The 18,647-nt window shown below is 43.0% G+C and overlaps 1 protein-coding gene across 18 annotated transcripts in view; it reads right to left on the bottom strand.

Annotated features, from left to right (window-relative positions):
• The window catches only part of TCF7L2 (transcription factor 7 like 2), a 202,342-nt gene that overhangs the window by 123,191 nt on the left and 60,504 nt on the right, over nucleotides 1-18,647 (bottom strand). For all 18 annotated transcript variants that reach the window (XM_065407909.1, XM_065407910.1, XM_065407915.1 and 15 more), the window contains exon 4: nucleotides 841-942. In XM_065407909.1, the coding sequence (XP_065263981.1) occupies nucleotides 841-942 (102 nt within the window). The remainder of the gene's footprint in view (nucleotides 1-840; nucleotides 943-18,647) is intronic.

Genomic DNA, 18,647 nt, shown 5'->3' with positions numbered 1-18,647 from the left:
AGCTCAACATTCAAAACCGATGGGCTCATTAGCTAAAAATTGCATAAAAAGCAGATATAGGTGAATGTGAATGAGTTTGGGCAGTCATAGATGCATGGTACAGTATACAAATAACAAGTCGTTTCTTTTTTAAACTTTTTGGACATTGTTTAAACACATACTCACATGCGGCTTTAACACTGTAACTTTACCATCACTTTTACTATATGGGAAGCAATTTGACTCCAATAGCAGAATTCAATAATGGAACTGGATTTTTCTTGAGATGAATTGTAAACATACTATTTGCTGACATTCAGTGTTTATACTAAGGGAAGAGGCACCAGAAACCAAAAGACTTTTGTTGTTGTTAGTTTTAAAATATTTTTAGCTTGATCCTAACAAGCCGTTATTCGGGTAATGCTCTGCCTGACTAACTCCCACACAAGATTTGTCTGAGTGAGGATTACAGATCAGACCCAGAATTCACAATGCTTCTCGGAGGTGGTTTATTTTTTAATATTCTCCCAAATCCTATGTTCATTTCAACAGCTGGAAAGTCAGAATTGTAAATCTACTGGATCGGACTTATATAAAATCAAAATAGTTTTGGCGAGTGTAAATTTCAGGGGCACTTAGCATCTTCACTTTTCCAAAAAGCAAGAACTTCTACGCCATGGATAATATTTTGAAGCGCTGCCCAGCAACAAAAAACTCATTCCCCACCCTTTAACCTGGGTTTGGCTTGCTCTTTTTTGTGTGTTGAGTAAAAGAAAAAGGATGACAAGCAAATGCTGTTAATGTCAAATGTCTTTTTTTTTTTCTTTCAACAAAGGAAGAATGTCTTCTGAGTTTACTTACAACGATGTGTGCTGGAGATGGAGACCTAGCATCCTTGAGGGCTTGTCTACTCTGAAGGCTCCCTGCCTGAACATCAAGCAGTGGCCATTTCATCTGGAGATACTGGATGGGAGGAAACAAAAATGGGAAAAGAAAAATGAGTTCAGAAAAGAAAGACAAAATAAAACAACAAATCTTAGCTAACATGGGCAAAAAGATACAACTTAAAACATATGCAAGGATCTGAAACAAAAAACAAAGAGACGGCAGGTACCTTTGTATGGTTATGTGAAACAAAACTGGTGCAGAGCACTAACGTTTTCATACATCAGCATTTTCAAACAGCAGAATAAGGAAATAAAGCAAATTGCAAAGACAATGTTATCTCGAATGAGTTTATTAACAAATCAGATCTGGAAGAGGAAAAAACACACACAGAAATAAAATAGCTGAGAAACTGAGAGGGGCAGGGGGAAGGGAAGGAGGGCGGACAGTCAAGTCTTAAAATAAATAAATAAACAAACAAACTCCTGAATCCCAGCATATTATCATCTCACAGTAAGAATTTATTCAGCAAATGCCAGTAATAGTAATAATCAACTTCTATAGCTCTTTGTGTCTTCAAAGCACCATACAAACCTCACCATGCAGTTCTACTCTGAAAGGCAACTCTGTGTTCACCGCTGTGAGGTGCCATGTTTATTTTCTCTCAGTGGCTTCCAGATCAAATGTTCTTAGGGTAGGTCTACACTTACCCGGTAGTTTGGCGGCAAGCAAATCGAACTTCTGGGTTCGACTTATCGCGTCTTGTCTGGACGCGATAAGTCGAACCCGGAAGTGCTCGCCGTCGACTGCGGTACTCCAGCTCGGCGAGAGGAGTACGCGAAGTCAACGGGGGAGCCTGCCTTCACGTAGCTGAAGTTGCGTACCTTAGTTCGAATTGGGGGGTTAGTATAGACCTGCCCTCAGTTTACAAGTTTATTTTGTGCTACCTTTGCAAACTCGACCAGGAGGTCTGTAAGTCAAAATGGGTTATTTCCTTCTTGGGTATCAAACAACTACAACCCAATACTTGATGGGGGCCCCACCTAAAAGAAATCTTTTCTGAACCCCCTCTTCTGGCCTTCAAACAACCCCCAATCTTCTCCAAGCTCATCATCAGAAGCAAGCGCCACACCAACTCAAAGCAGCACCAGACCCTGCCAAAACAACCGATGCAAACATTTGTAGACATATTTCCACTGCTGCAATGATCAACACCCTCCACAACACACCTTTCAAAATCCATGGTTCCTACACCCGCCTATCACAACATGTGGTGTACCTCACCCAGTGCACTGAATGCCCCAATAGCAACTAAGTGGTTGAAACAAGACAATCACTATGCTCTCAACTGAGCTCACAAAGGAAACTGATAAAAGACAAAACCACCACATCTCCTGTGGGTGAAGACTTTTCACAAAGCGATCACTCTGTATCTGACCTATCAATCCCCATCGAAAACCTGCACAACGCTTTTAAAAGACAAGCCTAGGAGCTCAAATTCATAATTTTGCTAGACACTAAAAAACGTGGTTTTAATAAAGACACTGGATTTATGGCTTATTATATCTGTAACCCACTAACCCACCTTTTCTGGCCTATGATTTACAGTGTTGTTAACAGGCCACTTCACCTTGAATGGTCCCTTAGTATATGTGCTAACTACTTATGCTGAATTATCTATTCGATCTTGTATTTATCTGTGACACTCTGAGCACCTTTCCCAGACCAGAAGAGCAGCTCTGTGTAGCTCAAAAGCTTGTCTCTCTCACCAACAGATGTTGGTCCAATAAAAGATATTACCTCACCCACCTCTTCTCTCTAATAGCCTTCCATGACACCTCTGCAACCTAACTTCCTTCAATAGGTTTGCATAGGTGTAACTGATTGGCACTTATACGTGAAACTTAAATAACCTAGCTGATGATACACAAGAAGAAATAGAGTACAGCTCACTCTCTCATCTGCCTTGATTCTGTGGGTCACTGAAGTTAGCAGAAGAGCAGATGTGCTAAGTAAGAATGTTTTTACTTAGTCACTTTTCAGAATTGAACCACACTTCAAGAAGCAATGAAGTTTTGGCACTGACTTCACTGGGAGCAGATATGGACTTCAAGTTCTGCACTAGAGCATGCACGTCTTCCCATTAAAGTCACTAGAATCACTGACATGCACCGGAGAGAGAGCAGAAATTGGCCCCAACAAACTAGTAGAAGAAGTATACCTGCAGTTCTCTGAGATATGCAGCCAGACGGATGGATCAGGCTGTGGAATAGTTTTCTCAAGGGACATGGTGAAAGCCACATTGCTTGTGACCTTTAAAAACAAACAGAACAAAGTTCTGGAGGACACACTATAGTGGGACTTTCCTGCACTGAACCCTCATTGATCTAACAGGTTACATCTATTCCTATTTCTGTGCTGGACCCATTATATCCAGTGTCTGCATCTATTTGATTCCATGCATTTAGCAGGATACTAATGCCTTCATTTATGTGCACACAACATTTACTAGCGTGAAAGGCCTGGTAGGCGCAAGGCTGTATGCACTGAGGGGACCAAAGAGACATCGTCAACAAGAGATGCACTATCATTTCAGGTATGTCTACACTGCAATGCAAGACCTGGCCCGAATCATAGAATATCAGGGTTGGAAGAGACCTCAGGAGGTCATCTAGTCCAACCCCCTGTTCAAAGCAGGACCAAGCCCCAGACGGATTTTTGCCCCAGATCCCTAAATGGCCCCCTCAAGGATTGAACTCACAACCCTGAGTTTAGCAAGCCAATGCTCAAACCACTGAGCTATCTCTCCCTGGCCTCAAGATGCAAGGCTAAAAACAGCAGCGCAGATGTTCAGGTTCAGGCTGGAGCCCAGGCTCTGAGACCCTGCGAGCAGGTAGGGTCTCGAAGCCCGGGCTCCAGCCCAAGAAACTCAAAGAGTCAGAGACTCAATGCTGCAGGTTTTTTACTACAGTGTAGATATACCCTTGGAGAGTCTCATATTTTCAAGCTTTGGCATTCAAAGAAATAAACACGTGGTTTGTGCCCCTTTCAGTTCTTCAAGTTCCAAGAAAAAATTGTTTTTATTAATCTTCACATTTGGGATTTTGGCAAATTGGAGTCGACTCTTCCAGAATTTCTAAAAAAAAAAAAAAAAAAAAAAAAAAAAACTAACAAAAACTATAATTATTTCAGAGAAGCAATGTTGCCAACTCACAATTTTAATCACAAGTTTAGGCAAAGGCCCAGCTCTCGGAGACAAGTGATTACGAGAGAATCTCAGCTTTTAGGATTGTTATTGTTATTGTTAAGAGTAAGATTCTACCCATCCTGGTTTTGGACAAAAGCTTGAAAATGTGCCCTGAGAGTACCGTAGACTAGAGATTCAAAAAGCAGAAGGCAAATGAAAAGAACCTAAAAAGGTATCATTTAAAAAAAAAAAAAGAAGAAGAAGAAGAAGAAAAAAGATAATTTTAGGATTTTTTTTAAAGACCAATCTCATTATTTTTTGGGGAGTTTGAGTCATGATTTTAAAACATCTGAGGTTGGCAATACCGGACAAATCAATTACTAAAGGCTTGAAAACTCTCAGGTACTGTACACATGGTGATTGTTACATCACCATATAAACGTGACTATGAAAAAATAAGTACAAGGCACTAAAGGCCTGCGTGTCAGTTCCTTCATAATGGGTTACACTGAAGGTCACAAACCCACTCCATTAAAAGAAATAATGATAGGTGGATTGACGGACCACAATGAGTAATAGCTCCCCAAACTTTTCAGCAGCATTTTAAAATGTTTAGAGCTGGTGAAAGATGTTGCTTCATCACCCTAGAGTCTGAAGTTTGCTGGGTATCCAAAGAACAGGCACAAGCACAAGGTAAGTGCCCCCACAGCACCTCTCGATGTGCCTCAGAACTGACCTGAATGACCCATCTGCAGGGCAGGGGTTAGTTCTACCACTACTAACATGCAGTAAAGGCAGTAAGTGCCAGCTATCCGAGTGAGGCATTTTTCCTAGCCCACCAGACAGCCATCAGATGGTCATGAGTGATTTAAAATATTGCTACAAGAGTGACAAACCCACAAAGAAACTCATTTTGTCAGCAGTTTTAGCAGATAGGTCAAGGACTGACCAGGCCTGGACACTGGAGTATCTTTTTGTCACTAGGCAGCACTCCTCCAGGGCACGTCAGATGCCCTGAACGTGCAGCGTGGGGAAGTTCATATTAGACCCTTTCTACGTGCTAACTATTATGTGGCTAAACAAAAGGCTGTGGTCTCCAGTGATCAGTTCAGAACCTTTTACTGGCACTAAATTCCCTCAAAAAGAAACTCCATGTGAAAGTAGGGTGACTAGGTGTCCGGTTTTTGACCAGACCCTGGAGGCTCCGGTCAGCACCGCCGACTGGGCCGTTAAAAGTCCGGTCAGCGGTGCCACGGAGCTCAGGCAGGGTAGGACCTACCTGTCCTGGCTCCGCGCTGCACCCCAGCAGGGGCCATCAGGTCCGGCTCCTAGGTGGGGGGGCCATGAGACTCCGTGCACTGTCCCCGCCCCGAGTCCGCACTCCCATTGGCCAGGAACCGTGGCCAATGGGAACTACGGGGGCAGTGTCTGCGGGCGAGAGCAGCACATGCAGAGCTGCCTGCCACGCCTCCGCCTAGGAGCCAGACCTGATGTCCACTTCCAGAATGCAGAGTGGTCTGCAGTTCCAGGACAGGCAGGAAGCCTGCCCCAGGCCCCCACCCTGCTGCACCATTGACTGGGAGCCACTAGAGGTAAGCCTGCATCCCAACCCCGAGCCCCAACCCCTCTGCCCCAGCATAGAGCCCCCTCCCACATCCTGAACCCCTCTGCCACACACCCCAGCTTGGAGCCCCACCCCAAATCCCTCATCCCCGGCCCCACCCCATAGCCCACAGCCCCAGACAGAGCCCTCATCCCCCTGCACCCCAACCCCAGCCCGGAGCATCCTGAACCCCTCATTTCTGGCCGTACCCCAGAGCCCAACCCCCCAGTTAGAGCCCTCACTCCCTCCCGCACCCCAACCCCCTGCCCTAACCCAGTGAAAGTGAGTGAGGGTGGAGAAGAGCAAGCAACCGAGGGAGGGGGAAATGTAGTGAGCGGGGGGCAGGGCCTCAGGGAAGGGGCAGGGCAGAGGGCATGGCCTTGGGGAAGGGGCGGGGCTAGTGTGTTCGGTTTTCTGGGATTAGAAAGTTGGCAACCCTATGTGAAAGGTTCAATTTTTCCTGCTCCACCTTCAGTCTCTGGAAGAGGGTCAGTAATTTCACAGTGATTGCCACAATGTCCAGGTAGAACAGGCTAAGTGAAAGAGCGAGCCAGGGAGGAACTTACAACTGCTTCGCTCTTATATGTTTAAATCCCAGTAAAACCCTTCTGCAACCCACCCCTAACAAAGAGATGCCAAGAAATCTCACGTTGCAAAGTCTAGGAGGTAGCCAAAGCCGCCTCTTTTCCTGGACACAGTTGGAAGTGAATTCAAGTGGAGTCCAAAAAGAAAACTCCAAACTTAAGGGTCTATTTTTTGCACACATGCACTCTCACACGTGCAGCTTCCATTACCACCAGTGGGAGCTACACGCGTATCAAAGGGGAAAATAAACAGCCCTCATAAACAGCAGTGATGTGCAATGGTCATAAAGTAACTTCCATCAGCTCTAGCCAGTGGAAAGCCTCCAGTTTTACATTCCGGCCCCATCAAGGGCAAGATGTTCTGTCCCGAGGATAAACACAAAGGGCCTCAGCAAGTCACTGTGTCAAGCTAACTAACGGACAGTTTCAATGCCGGGACGCTCACAAAAGTGTAATTGGCTGGCTTTAAAACGCCAGCCCCGTTGATAAAAGTATGAAATATTCGTTTTGTTTAAGGTGACAAGCCTGGCTCGAGGACTCCACGTCCAAGAACAGCCATGCCTATAATACGACATTAATGCAGTGGTTTATAATTCTTACTTTGCATAAAAGCTTCATTGTGTGCCATATCCAATCTCCACAGGTTACCTGAGCCACAGCTTTTTACGAGTCTACAATACACATAATTTTCAATTATGTTAGGGCAGAACAGAATCACTGCCTATATAATATTACTGGTTGGAGGAAATGAGACTCAGCCCTACTGCCGAGAGAGCTAACTGAATCCAGATGGTTGGGGGGGGGAGGGAAGGGGGGAGAACAAGCGGTCCTATGGAGTTACGTAGTAGCAACCACCCCTCAGCAACTCTCTCTTTCACAATGGAACGAGATGCCAAGTAATTGCCGTGGCCCCCACCACCACCCGTGCACAATACATTAGGTATTAGGTTGGAAACTGTAGAAGGGAGGATTCTTTTGGCAGAGGAAGAGTTACAACACAGCTCGAACATGCAAACTTTGTGGGAAGGGGGGCAGAGACTGATTGCTTTCACAGGTTTACTGCTGCTGCAATGTTCAGTTATTCTTATTAAAAGAAGAAAATTAGGTCCTATTACAGCCAGGAGGTAAATCCTTTCCTTCCTTGAGCAACTAAATAGCAGGAAATCCTATTCTTTCGGTCCTAAATGCCGATTTGAGTCAGGCAGTTCCTCTAATTTGCAAGGGGACTACAAAAATTCAAGCCTGACTTTCCCAGCATTCTGACAGTGGTTTTACATTCCTAGGAGGGGGGGGGGGGGGCAAAGAGGAGGGAAATTCCCACCATGAGTAGTCCAGAATTAACACTCTCGCCCTCCCTGTACAACATTAGACACACATACACACTCCCCTCCTGCTTGTCTGCCTCAGTGTGGAAATTATGAATTGCCTATACAAACACTCAACTTTCCAGCCAATCAACTCAAACAAACCTGTGCAAATTATTTCCAAGCAAACTGTTAAAATAGGCTCCACTGCCACCTTCTTAATTTTTTTAAATAACGCAATCTTGGCATAAGTATTTTATTCTCTGTTTAATAATATGATCTAATTGTGGGTCATTAGTGTGTGTTTTTTTTTAAATAACATTTCAAGCAAGAGAACTTATGCAAAATAATTGTTATGATGCAGGCCTCCGCACAAAGATTAAAATACATATGAGGCTAGCGTACTTGAGAGAAACCAAAGCTGTTTAAAAGGCTGTTAAATTGTTAGCACAAGGGGAAAGGCAAATATCTCAAACGGTCCAGATTTGTTTTTGTAAAAGGGGCGCAAAAAAGAAAAAACTTGAATCTTATAAGAAGCAAGATTTTACAAGTCACCTTGCTACTTCAGCTGGCATTCTGAAGGTCTGGTATACCATGGAACCCAACCAAAGCCACCTGCCTAGGGTCTCCAGTGACAGTATTAACAACCTGCTAAATGGGACTGCTCTTCCAAGACTTTGTTTTGAAAAATAAAATGCTATCTGGTTACTATAACGTCCAGGTTTCCCCAGACATGACCTCTTTTTTGGTCCTCCAATCTCCATCCGGGCAGATGTTTGAAATCTGAACAAATGCCTGTGATTTTGAGCTGGGCAGCAGGAGAGCAGCGGCTGCTAGCCTGCCGCCCAGCTCTGAAGTTAGCACTACCACCAGCAACAGTGCAGAAGAAAGGGTGGCATGGTATAGTATTGCCACCCTTACTTCTGTGCTGCTGCTGGTAGCAGCGCTGCCTTCAGAGCTGGGCAGCCGGAGAGCTGTACCTTCCCCCCCACCAGAGCCGTGCCTAGGGTATGGCGAATCAGGGCGACAGCCCCAGGCACCACGCTTTGGGGGGCTCTGCACTTCATGAGGAGACAGGTGGGGGGAGGGGCAAGGAGGAGCCTCCCCGCCAACCTTCCCCTCCCTTCCAGCGCCTACTGCCAATCAGCTATTTCGCAGCGTCTGGAGGTGCGGGAGAAAGGGGGAAGAGGAGCCAGGGCGCAGCGTGCTCGGGGAGGGGGCAGAACTGGGTGGCGAAGAGGTGGGACGGGAACAGGCAGGGTGGAGCAGGGGTGAGAAGAGGCTGGGCAGGGGTGGAGCCGTGGGGGGCGCAGTGGAGTGCGGGTGGGGCCTGGGCAGAGCAAGGGAGAGCACCCCTCGGCAGATAGAAACTCAGCACCTATGTCCCGGGCCCCGCACCCCCCTAGGGTGGCCCTGCCCCCCACCTTCCCTTCCCCTCAGCAATGTCCTCTTTTGGGAACGTGAAATATGGTATCTATTGGTAACTGCCTTCCAACACCCCTCAACCCCAATATTCAAACTTAGGAATGTTCATTAGAAACCATTACTCAAAGCACCCATCCAATGCTGTGATAATATGTTTTTCTGCAGCAGTACAGTTCCACTGGAGGAATATGTATGCATGTGTTTTTACCACACAGCTCCAGTACTGTTTCCACCACTGGTAGGCTCTAGTGAGTGCTGCCCCAGAGCAAAAAAAGCCCACTATGTGTTTTTAGAGGAGACGAGGCTATGCATCTCAGCTTCTGAGAGGCTGGTACATATTCTCCCCAAGAAACTGAAACACACAGAGACGAAGGTTCTACATGTCCAAGGTTCCTAACTGAATCCATGGTGGAATTGGGAATCCTAGAGAAGCCAGAAACCCTAACTCACAGTCACCTACTCTATCTGCCAGCCCAAATCCCCACCTACACAATTTCCCTTCCTTTCTAAAAGTCCTTCATGGACCTTGACACACAGCCCATGTCAAAACATCCCTAATCCAAATACCCAGATCTAACCTTTGCCATTAGCCTCTCTCTTGGGCAGCACCAAACACTGCTGAATCTTGTGGAAGTTCAACCCTGGATTCAAACTTTACAGCTCAGGCCCATCTGTGATATCTAGCTTCCAACATTACTCAGGGTCTGTCAGTCTTTCAGCTTTCAGTCAGTGTTACACCCATAGTGATAGTGAGGACCAAAAAGTGTCCATACTAAAGTGACAGCAACATTTCTGGAGACCATACAGAGGAACACCAAGAAGAAATAAGACAACAAACAAAGCCAAAGAGTTCAGCCAGGTAATTGCTGTGTTATGTGGAAATGCAATCAGATGCCAAAAAGTGATCGGTACTTTACGCACAAGAAGCAAAGTTTGCAGCCAATTCCTGCTCCCATTTAAGTCAGTAGCAAAATCCCATTCAGTTTCTGCTCCAATATTCAATCCATTATTCTTCTTCTGGTTCTCTCTCCACCCAGGCACCAATAAGACAATTTTTAATCTATTACAAAGTAACTAAATTGATGGGGGCTCAATGGAGAGTTTTAGGTTTCCCCCAAAATGCCCGTCCCCTCACAATACTATGACAAATCACCTTTACCAAACAATACACAATTTACTGTAAAATTCATAGGAAATCTAGTAAATAATAACAATTGATCATAAAGGGCCTGATCCTGCTTCCCAAAGGACCTGCTTCTTTCCACACCAAAAATTCCCACCGCAGTCAAGGGATGAAGGATTGAGTCCAAACACAAAAATACGTTTCTCTGTCCTCCACATCTTTCTTCTCTAGTTAGGAACCTTCTGCTAACTACCATAACCATTTTAAAAATACAATAATTTTAAAATAAGAATGATACCTGAGTAATAATCACATAATAATAAATAGCCTAGAATAAATTTTACAATAGAACTGGGAATAAATAAAGCGTTATAAAAATCTCCTTTGTAAAGCAAGTATATCGGGGGGGGGGGGGGGAGTACTGAGATAAACAAGGCACTGCAATATTCAATGAAGATGTAAATTCAAGGCTAATTCAACATACAAAAAGGTGTTCACATAATATAATGATGTTGCTGAACTGACAAATAACGCATGTTCATGCACACACACACACACACACACACACCGAGCAAAAGCTTCTGTCCTTAATTCCCAAATAGTCATTTGTCGTGGTAGCAGAGCAGTGCATCGTGGAACAGATACTGAAGCTACACCTAAGCAAAAACACCTGTGGGTCGGAATTTCCCTGCTCTTTTCAGTTTAAGTTACCCCTCCTCCTTTTTCCTTTCCAATACTATAAGAGTTCCCAAAAAAGGGGACCTAAAGTTGCCCGTTTCAGTATTTCTTGCCAGTGTTAACTTCACTGAAATGATAATACAGTTCTTCCAGGGTCCTTTGTAACTTGGAGCATTAAAACTTACCCATTAAATAGCTCAGTCTGGTCTGAAACAGAGATGCCTGAAAACAGGATTAAACAATAACCGGGCACGTGCAGCAAGTACTCTTATCAAAGGATCTTACCAAGACCTCCAAGACTCTTGTGAGACAGGTAAATACTGTTCCCATTTTAGAATGAAATAAGGCAGACGAAAGTGCCCTGATTGGCAGAGGAGACTAGTCCCAGCAGGGCCTATTGGGGTCAACCTCACCTCCGAAAGTCAGACTTGAGCAAAAGTGACCTGAGCAAAGTCACAGAGCCAGTGTCAGAGACAGGAATAAAACCGGACTCCCTTTCTCCTGCCATAACCATTAAACCCCACCACCTCCCAGCTGGTGTTCAGTCTGCTATATCAGTGCTTTGTATGCAGCTTTTCTTACACACATCTGTGAAAAAGCACACTCCAGTAGCCCCAGCTTGGTATCACTGCATCTTATTGATTCCCATGATATCTAGTCACAGGCATACTCACACTGCAATGCATAGGGCAGAAACAGCTTGAAAAAACTCTGTGCTTCTATGGCAAAGTAGCCTGTTTTTAAATGCTAATAACAACCCTAATGAGATCCTGGGATACATAACAGAGGAATCCTGAGCAAGAGTAGGGAGGTCATTTTACCTCTGTATTTGGCACTGGTGTGACCACTGCTGAAATACTGTGTCCAGTTCTGGAGTCCTTATTCAAGAAGGATATTGATAAATTGGAGAAGGTTCAGAGAAGAGCCATGAGAATGACTAAAGGATTAGAAAACATGTCTGATAGTGACAGACTCAAGGAGCTCAGTGTGTAACTACCCACGTGGGGAACAAATATTTAATAATGGGCTTCTCAAATCTAACAGAGAAATGTATAACCTGAATGGCTGGAAGCTAAATCTAGACAACTTCAGACTGAAAATGAGCTATATATTTTTAGCAGTGAGGGTAAGTAACCACTGGAACAATTTACCAAGGGTCATGATGGATTCTCCATCACTGGCAATTTTTAAAATTGATATTGGATTTTAATTTTATTTTTTAAATATGCTCTAGTCCAGAACTGTTATGGGGAAGTTCTATGACCTATGTTGTATAGGAGATCAGACGAGGTGATCACAATGGTCCTTTCTGGCGTTGGAATCTATAAACCAAGAATTAGCTCATACAGAAGTTAGAATGAAAGGTGTTGTTATAAAGCAGTGGTTTTGAACGTGGGGGTCCGCAGACTATGGCTGGGGGAGTCCGCGAAAGGTTGTCGTTACGATAGAACAGTGGTTTTCAATGTGTGGTCTGCGGACCCCTGGAGGACCACAGACTATGTCTAAGATTTCCAAAGGGGCCGCACCTCCATTCGAAATTTTTTAGCAAATGAAGAAAGGTTGAAAACCACTATTATAATACAATGATTGATATAATTGAAATAAAGCATCCATGAACAAAATTAACCATTTTAAAACATTATGTGACTGTAATGCTCAGGTAAGGTGCTGAATTAACAATCATGGAGACAGAATGTGTCCACAGAAGAGATACTTCATGGGCAGCACCTGTGGGATCTTGCACAAACTGCCACCGTGTCTTAAACCTGACCTAGGGAGTTCACCTCTATGGCCTTGTCTACAGTGGCAAGAACTAGATCTGTAACTCAGAAGTGCAGCTCCAACAATGGTAACACTGATAGTAACGCTAGTGTAGAAAAGACTCAAATGCTGACCCCCTGTCTACTGTAGAGCTTCAATAAACATTTGTGCCAGTGAAGTTACATCATGGAGAGAAGAAGGGGGGCATGGTAGGTGAGCAGATTACAGGACCTATTTTTGCTAGTGTACAAAAGGTCTTGGGTGAATGGGTAATTCAGCGTGCCCAATCACTGTCTGCAGAGAGCGACAAGGTTGTCATTTAGCACAGTGGGATTTCTGGTGTAAATACTTGGCCTCCAGAAACAAGAGTGAGGCCAACCAGACCCTGCAAGAACTAATTTAATAGAAAAATCATAAAAAGAATAACATTCATGTGATGTGGAAGTACAGTAACAGTTTCTGCAGTTCATTCAACCTCTCAGAGCAACTCTAGAGAGCAGTTTAATTCTACATATATTCCCAATGCTGTGAAATAGTCAGTCTGTCTGTCCACAGATGTTTTCAAAGCACCTTATTACCAAAGAATCTAGGCACTGCAGAACGATTGGATTATGAAGATTTGTATAGTCTCTCTTCTGCTTAGCAAGCAAGCAGAGCTTGGTTTGTGTGTGGATCTTGGGAGAGTGCCACTAATTTTATTTCTTGTATGCAGTGTATTGTAGCCATGTCGGTACCAATATATTAGAGACACAAGGTAGGTATGGTAATATCTTTTATTGGACCAACTTCTGCTGGTGAGAGAGACAAGCTTTCAAGCCACCCAGAGCTCTTGTCTCTCTCACCAGCAGAAGTTGGTCCAATAAAAGATATTAACTCACCCACCTTGTTCCACTAATTTTATTTTTAATTTGAAACCTGCCACAGGTCATATTGTAGAACTTAGTAGTGCATTTTGGATATCAGTGACTTACTGAGCTATAAAATAATCATGGAGGACAGAAGAAATTCAGTGACCGTAAAACATCAAGCTTTTTATTCATTTTAAAACCCCCCAAAAATGTAGTCATATACATATTATTTTAGAAGAATTTCTCTGCACCATGATGTGTTCCAAAGAAGCATGGAGTGTTCATTACAGAAAGAACAGAATGGAAGGAGTGAAATTTCAGCAGATTCGCTCCATTTGTAGATAGGGATATTTTGAATGAGCAAAACAATCAACATGAGATTTATTGAACAATGTAATGCACAGACCCAAAATTCATTTTTCTCTCTCACTCTTTGGCAATCTCCCAAAAGAAAGAAATATAAAGTGACAGAGGTTTTGTTACTAATGTTTGCATGAAAACCAAGAATTGGTTTTATGGTTCATAAAATCTACATTCCTTCCTCCCCATTTAAAAAAGGGTGCTGAAAGACTTGAGGGCAGGTTAGTGGGACTGACCACATGGATGATCTGAACTACCTTTGATGTAGGAGAAGCTCTGACCACATTATTAGAACTTTCAAACTATGTTAAGGAGCTGATAGCTTTTTAAAACTAGGTAGCCCAATTTCAGACTCTGCAACCACCAGTTTTAGACCCATGTTCAAATCCCACTACTGGAAGATCAATCTAATGTGGTTCTGCTTTAACTTTGTAGAACAAATCTGCCCCCTGACACCACAGGGTGGACCATCCAAACATGCATTAAAGAATCTGCTTTTGGTTTCTACTAATGAAGACACAGCAAGAGATCTTTGCAATGATCAGGATGCCCATGGAGGGCTTGGCTGCAGAAGAGTTATTTCCCATGATGTTTATATACCAACACTAATCTTTGTCTACACAGACAAGTAGTCTACAAATGGCTATTAGCCAGGATGGGTAAGGAATGGTGTCCCTAGCCTCTGTTTGTCAGAGGGTGGAGCTGGATAGCAGAGAGAGATCACTTGATCATTACCTGTTAGGTTCACTCCCTCTGAGGCACCTGGCATTGGCCACTGTCCGCAGACAGGATACTGGGCTAGATGGACCTTTGGTCTGACCCCGTATGCCGTTCTTATGTTCTTGTGTACACCAGTTTATTCCTGACTAGATTTTCCAGCCCTAATACCCCCACTTAGAACCATAACCAAAAATAGGCATTTGTCCAACCTACTCTCCCACGTGTTGCCTATTTGTGGGGAAATCTTGGCTTTGCCTGCTCTGGTAGGGGAGAAGCAGAAGGGGTTGATCAATATAGGGAACCTCTTGCTTCAGGTTTGCTTTGCAATGTACTTCCAACCACGGCATGTCATAACTTTAATCAGTATGGCCATGGTGTAACTCCTGAGCTCTACTCCGGGCTCTGCAAAGGACTCATTGTGTGGCTTTATGCAAATCACAAACACCAACATTTTCCAAGCTGGCCACTTGATTTTGGAAGCCTGGATTTTTGAGGGACCAGTTTGAACCCCTTGGTCTAATTTCTGAAATGCTAATCACCTGTAACTTTACCTGAAGGCAATGAGAGTAGTGACTGTAAGACATCCAGGACAAGGATTACTTTTTTATGTGGATTTCTACAATGCCCACGCAATAGGGCTTCAATCCTGAGTGGGACTCTTGGAATTTGAGCTATAGTTTCATCTCAATTTTCCTATCTGTAATGTAGGTGTAAATACTTACATACCACAGAGTGGTACTGTGCATCTTAATTCTATATTTGCATTGAACTCTTTGGGATCCTTCAATGAAAGGTGCTGTAGAAGAGGGTTTTTTTTGTTTGCATGTTATGGTAAATGTCATCTATGGGTGTTTTTACTGAAAAAGTCTCATTTTCTCCTATTGTTGGGTAAGTGAAACTCATGATGACTTGTATCACTACCACAAAAATTCCTGTTGATGTAGCAATTCTGGGTGAACTGCCGGGAGCCACTCTGTAGTAAACCCAGCAAATTTCATACTGAATTTCCTGTCGCCTCCCTTGTGGTTTCTATGTGTGATTGGGTCTTCACTGCCACAAGGGGTTACTTCAGAATACACGGCTCCAAGGATTTCAGACTGTCATGAAAACCAAGAACTTGCAAAATTCTCTCCTTCCCCAGGGTCAGAAACTTGTCTTCTTTTTTTTTTTTTTAACCAAGCCAAAAGAAAAAAGTTTTAAACATAGAAAATGTAATCATAAGACTTTGCAAAAAACATCCCCAAGGTAATATTGAAACCAAAAACATTCTGATCTCACAGGAGAGGTTAGGAAGAGTGTTGGGGTTTTTTTTTTAAACCACCACTGGAAAACTTTCCACTGCATTCCCATCCTTGTACATATTCCTCATTGTAATGATTTAAGTCGAATTGTGTGTAAATGTCTTAGAAAAATACAAAAAGGGTCAAGAGCCCCCTTGGTTAATTTTGCTGGTTGAGTAACAAACTTGTGAGGTGGGGGCAATTTTTTGTCAGAATGACTTTCTAGGAGAGGAACTACTCCTCCGATTAAAACTCTTGCTGCCTCAGCCAGAATCCTCCTGCCACTCAAGTATCATCTTGCTGTAACAAATTACTCCTAACCCTGGATTACAGCTCTTTCCAAATCCCTCCTAGAGAGCAGGGAAATAAACATTCCCTCCCAGGATTCAGCACCAGTTGTTTCCCCAATCAATAATCCTTCCCTCTATTTGCTCCTTCCACAGCATTAGCCCATGAGGCCAGCAAGACCACTCGCACCCATTTTCCTTTCAAACATAAGCTGAATGTCTCAATTGTCCATTAGAAAAGTAAAAGATGAAGGCTTTGCTTCCCCCGAAATCCTCACACAATGGTTAACTATCTCCACACACTTGTTATTTGACAGCAGACTACAAATGTCTAATCCAAACCACTCAGGGGAAGCCCATACCCTTCCCTCCCCCTCCACCACCAAATTCCTTCATAATATACAAGCAAAAAAACCCACACAAACCTATCACTCAAGGGAAGGATGAGGAACATCAGTGAAAAAGAAAAGTATGAAGACAAAGCAACCGATAAGTCACAGTAGTTATGGAAGAAATAACCAATATTATCATTATCACCACACATGTCCAGTGGACATAAAAGGGATAATATATTTAGGTAGAAGGAAAGATGCACCATTTGGGATTATGACAAAAGAAAAATTATTTGCAAAGAAGAAGTGTCACCTCGCATCCCTCCTTCCCACTCCTTACCTCCCAACCCACCCAATATATAACTAAGTATAATTCTTTGGTTTCCAATTTGTGACTCCAAAATGTTTCTCCAGAAATACTGCAATATACTTTTCTGGAACTTAAATAAGAGATTTTAAAAAAATATTTTTCCTTACTACAGATGATTCAAGTAGATTGTTTCTCAGCATGTTTTTCTACAATGAGCAAGCAAGAAATATTTTTTTAAAAAGTAGGCATGGCCGGAAGTGAGTTATTCTCTATACAAAAGCACTGAATTCATGGACTTTCTGGAAAATTCTAATTAATCACGTTGCATGACTTAAAAGAGTTGTTTCCAGGTAGCAGTAATTTATGCACCAAATTTAGATTTTTAAAAAAAGAATTGTACATAATATTATATATAATAGAAATATTTAATGCAATTTTGGGGTGGTTCAAGCACTCCTCTGCTGTGTTTGCAACCCAATGAGAGATTGTGCTATAGTGCACCGAAACCCAAAAGTAAAACCAACTAGAAAAGGCTCAGGCAAAGCTTTGTAATCCCAACTGGTTAAAAGCAAAACAGCACAAGTGGTGAAAAGTATTGTTAATTTCTTTCAGTTTTAACTAAACACAAGTCAGAGAAAAAAATACTACTTTGAAATATTATTTAAAAACTAAACCACTACAAAACCAACACACACAACACCCCACCTCCTTTAGAAACACAAGAGTTGATTTTCCTTTGCAGGTTGAAGGGCAACATGTGTTGTCCTACATTTCCCCCCAAAGGAAGGGGAAAAAAAATCAATCATCAAAAATGCTGACTGGGAATAGACCTTTTTCAAGCAGTCAGGGTATCAGTTACCCTCCACAATAGCTCATGTCCTGTGGGGACTTTGCCTCATGTGCCAGATTTTTGTGGTTCTGGAAGAGGTTTATTTTGGAAAGCTGAGGAATGCTTTTTCTCTAGCAACCAGGCTGAGAACACCCAACTCATTGCCCCGGGGACCTAGACCACATTCTCCCCAAACATGCAGCATTCCTCCCTCCTCCCACCCCTGACATCTCAACCACTAAGCCACCCACCTCATCCAAAGTCTCAAGATTTACATTTTATTACACTAAGGCCATGGACCCAAAGGTTAACACAAAGGAGTCATCGGAGCAGCCCTGAGCCTCCAAAGTCCTTAAATAGCCTAAATGTGGCTTGCGTTGCTATATTTAGTGCAGAGATTTAAACTAATTGGCCCACAAGGGAACTTTTTTATTTAAGGGACAGTGGTTTTGGGTCAGCAAGTACACACACACACACACACACACACACACACACACACGAAACATAATAGTCGCATGTATTTGAAAAACAACTTCAACTTAAAATAACCAGAAAACATGAAAGGGATATTTGACCATATTGGTATGTATCCAAGCTTTATGGAAATGAGTTAGCAAATCAAGTTCATGCTGACTTAAATACAGAAGTTCCAATAATACAGACGCTACCTGGGGTAACAGCCTTCTCATACAATTGGTAGACTCCTCACTTTGCAATGCAAGTTTTGACTAATATTTAGGAGCTGCAGTACTTGTCTTTAAGAGGGGAAGAAGGGACACTGAAAACCATTACTTTTCAACAGTGCAGCCCATGATAGTACCTAAAAACCATGTATTCTGGAAGCAAGTGTTTGTAACAGTTAAAACAAGTACATGGAAATCAAGACATAGGTTCTATGCACAGCTCCACTACTGACTTTGTGAGCAATATACTTCGTCTAGTGCCTCAGTTTACCAAGCCATAAAATGAGTTTAGCAAATCAGGGTGTTCTGTAGTTTAATTGTTTATAAAGCACACAAAGATCCCCACAAGAACAGAACTCTACTAAGTATTGACTGTTTCAAAAAAATGACAACATTGGATTATGCAACGGTACAGCCTTGCCTACAAAGAGAACTAAACTGTACAGTTCACATACCACATGGTGCATTT

Source organism: Emys orbicularis, chromosome 7 (assembly GCF_028017835.1).
Source record: "Emys orbicularis isolate rEmyOrb1 chromosome 7, rEmyOrb1.hap1, whole genome shotgun sequence".
Classification (NCBI taxonomy): Eukaryota; Metazoa; Chordata; order Testudines; family Emydidae; genus Emys; species Emys orbicularis.
This window is presented reverse-complemented; position numbering and strand designations above follow the sequence as displayed.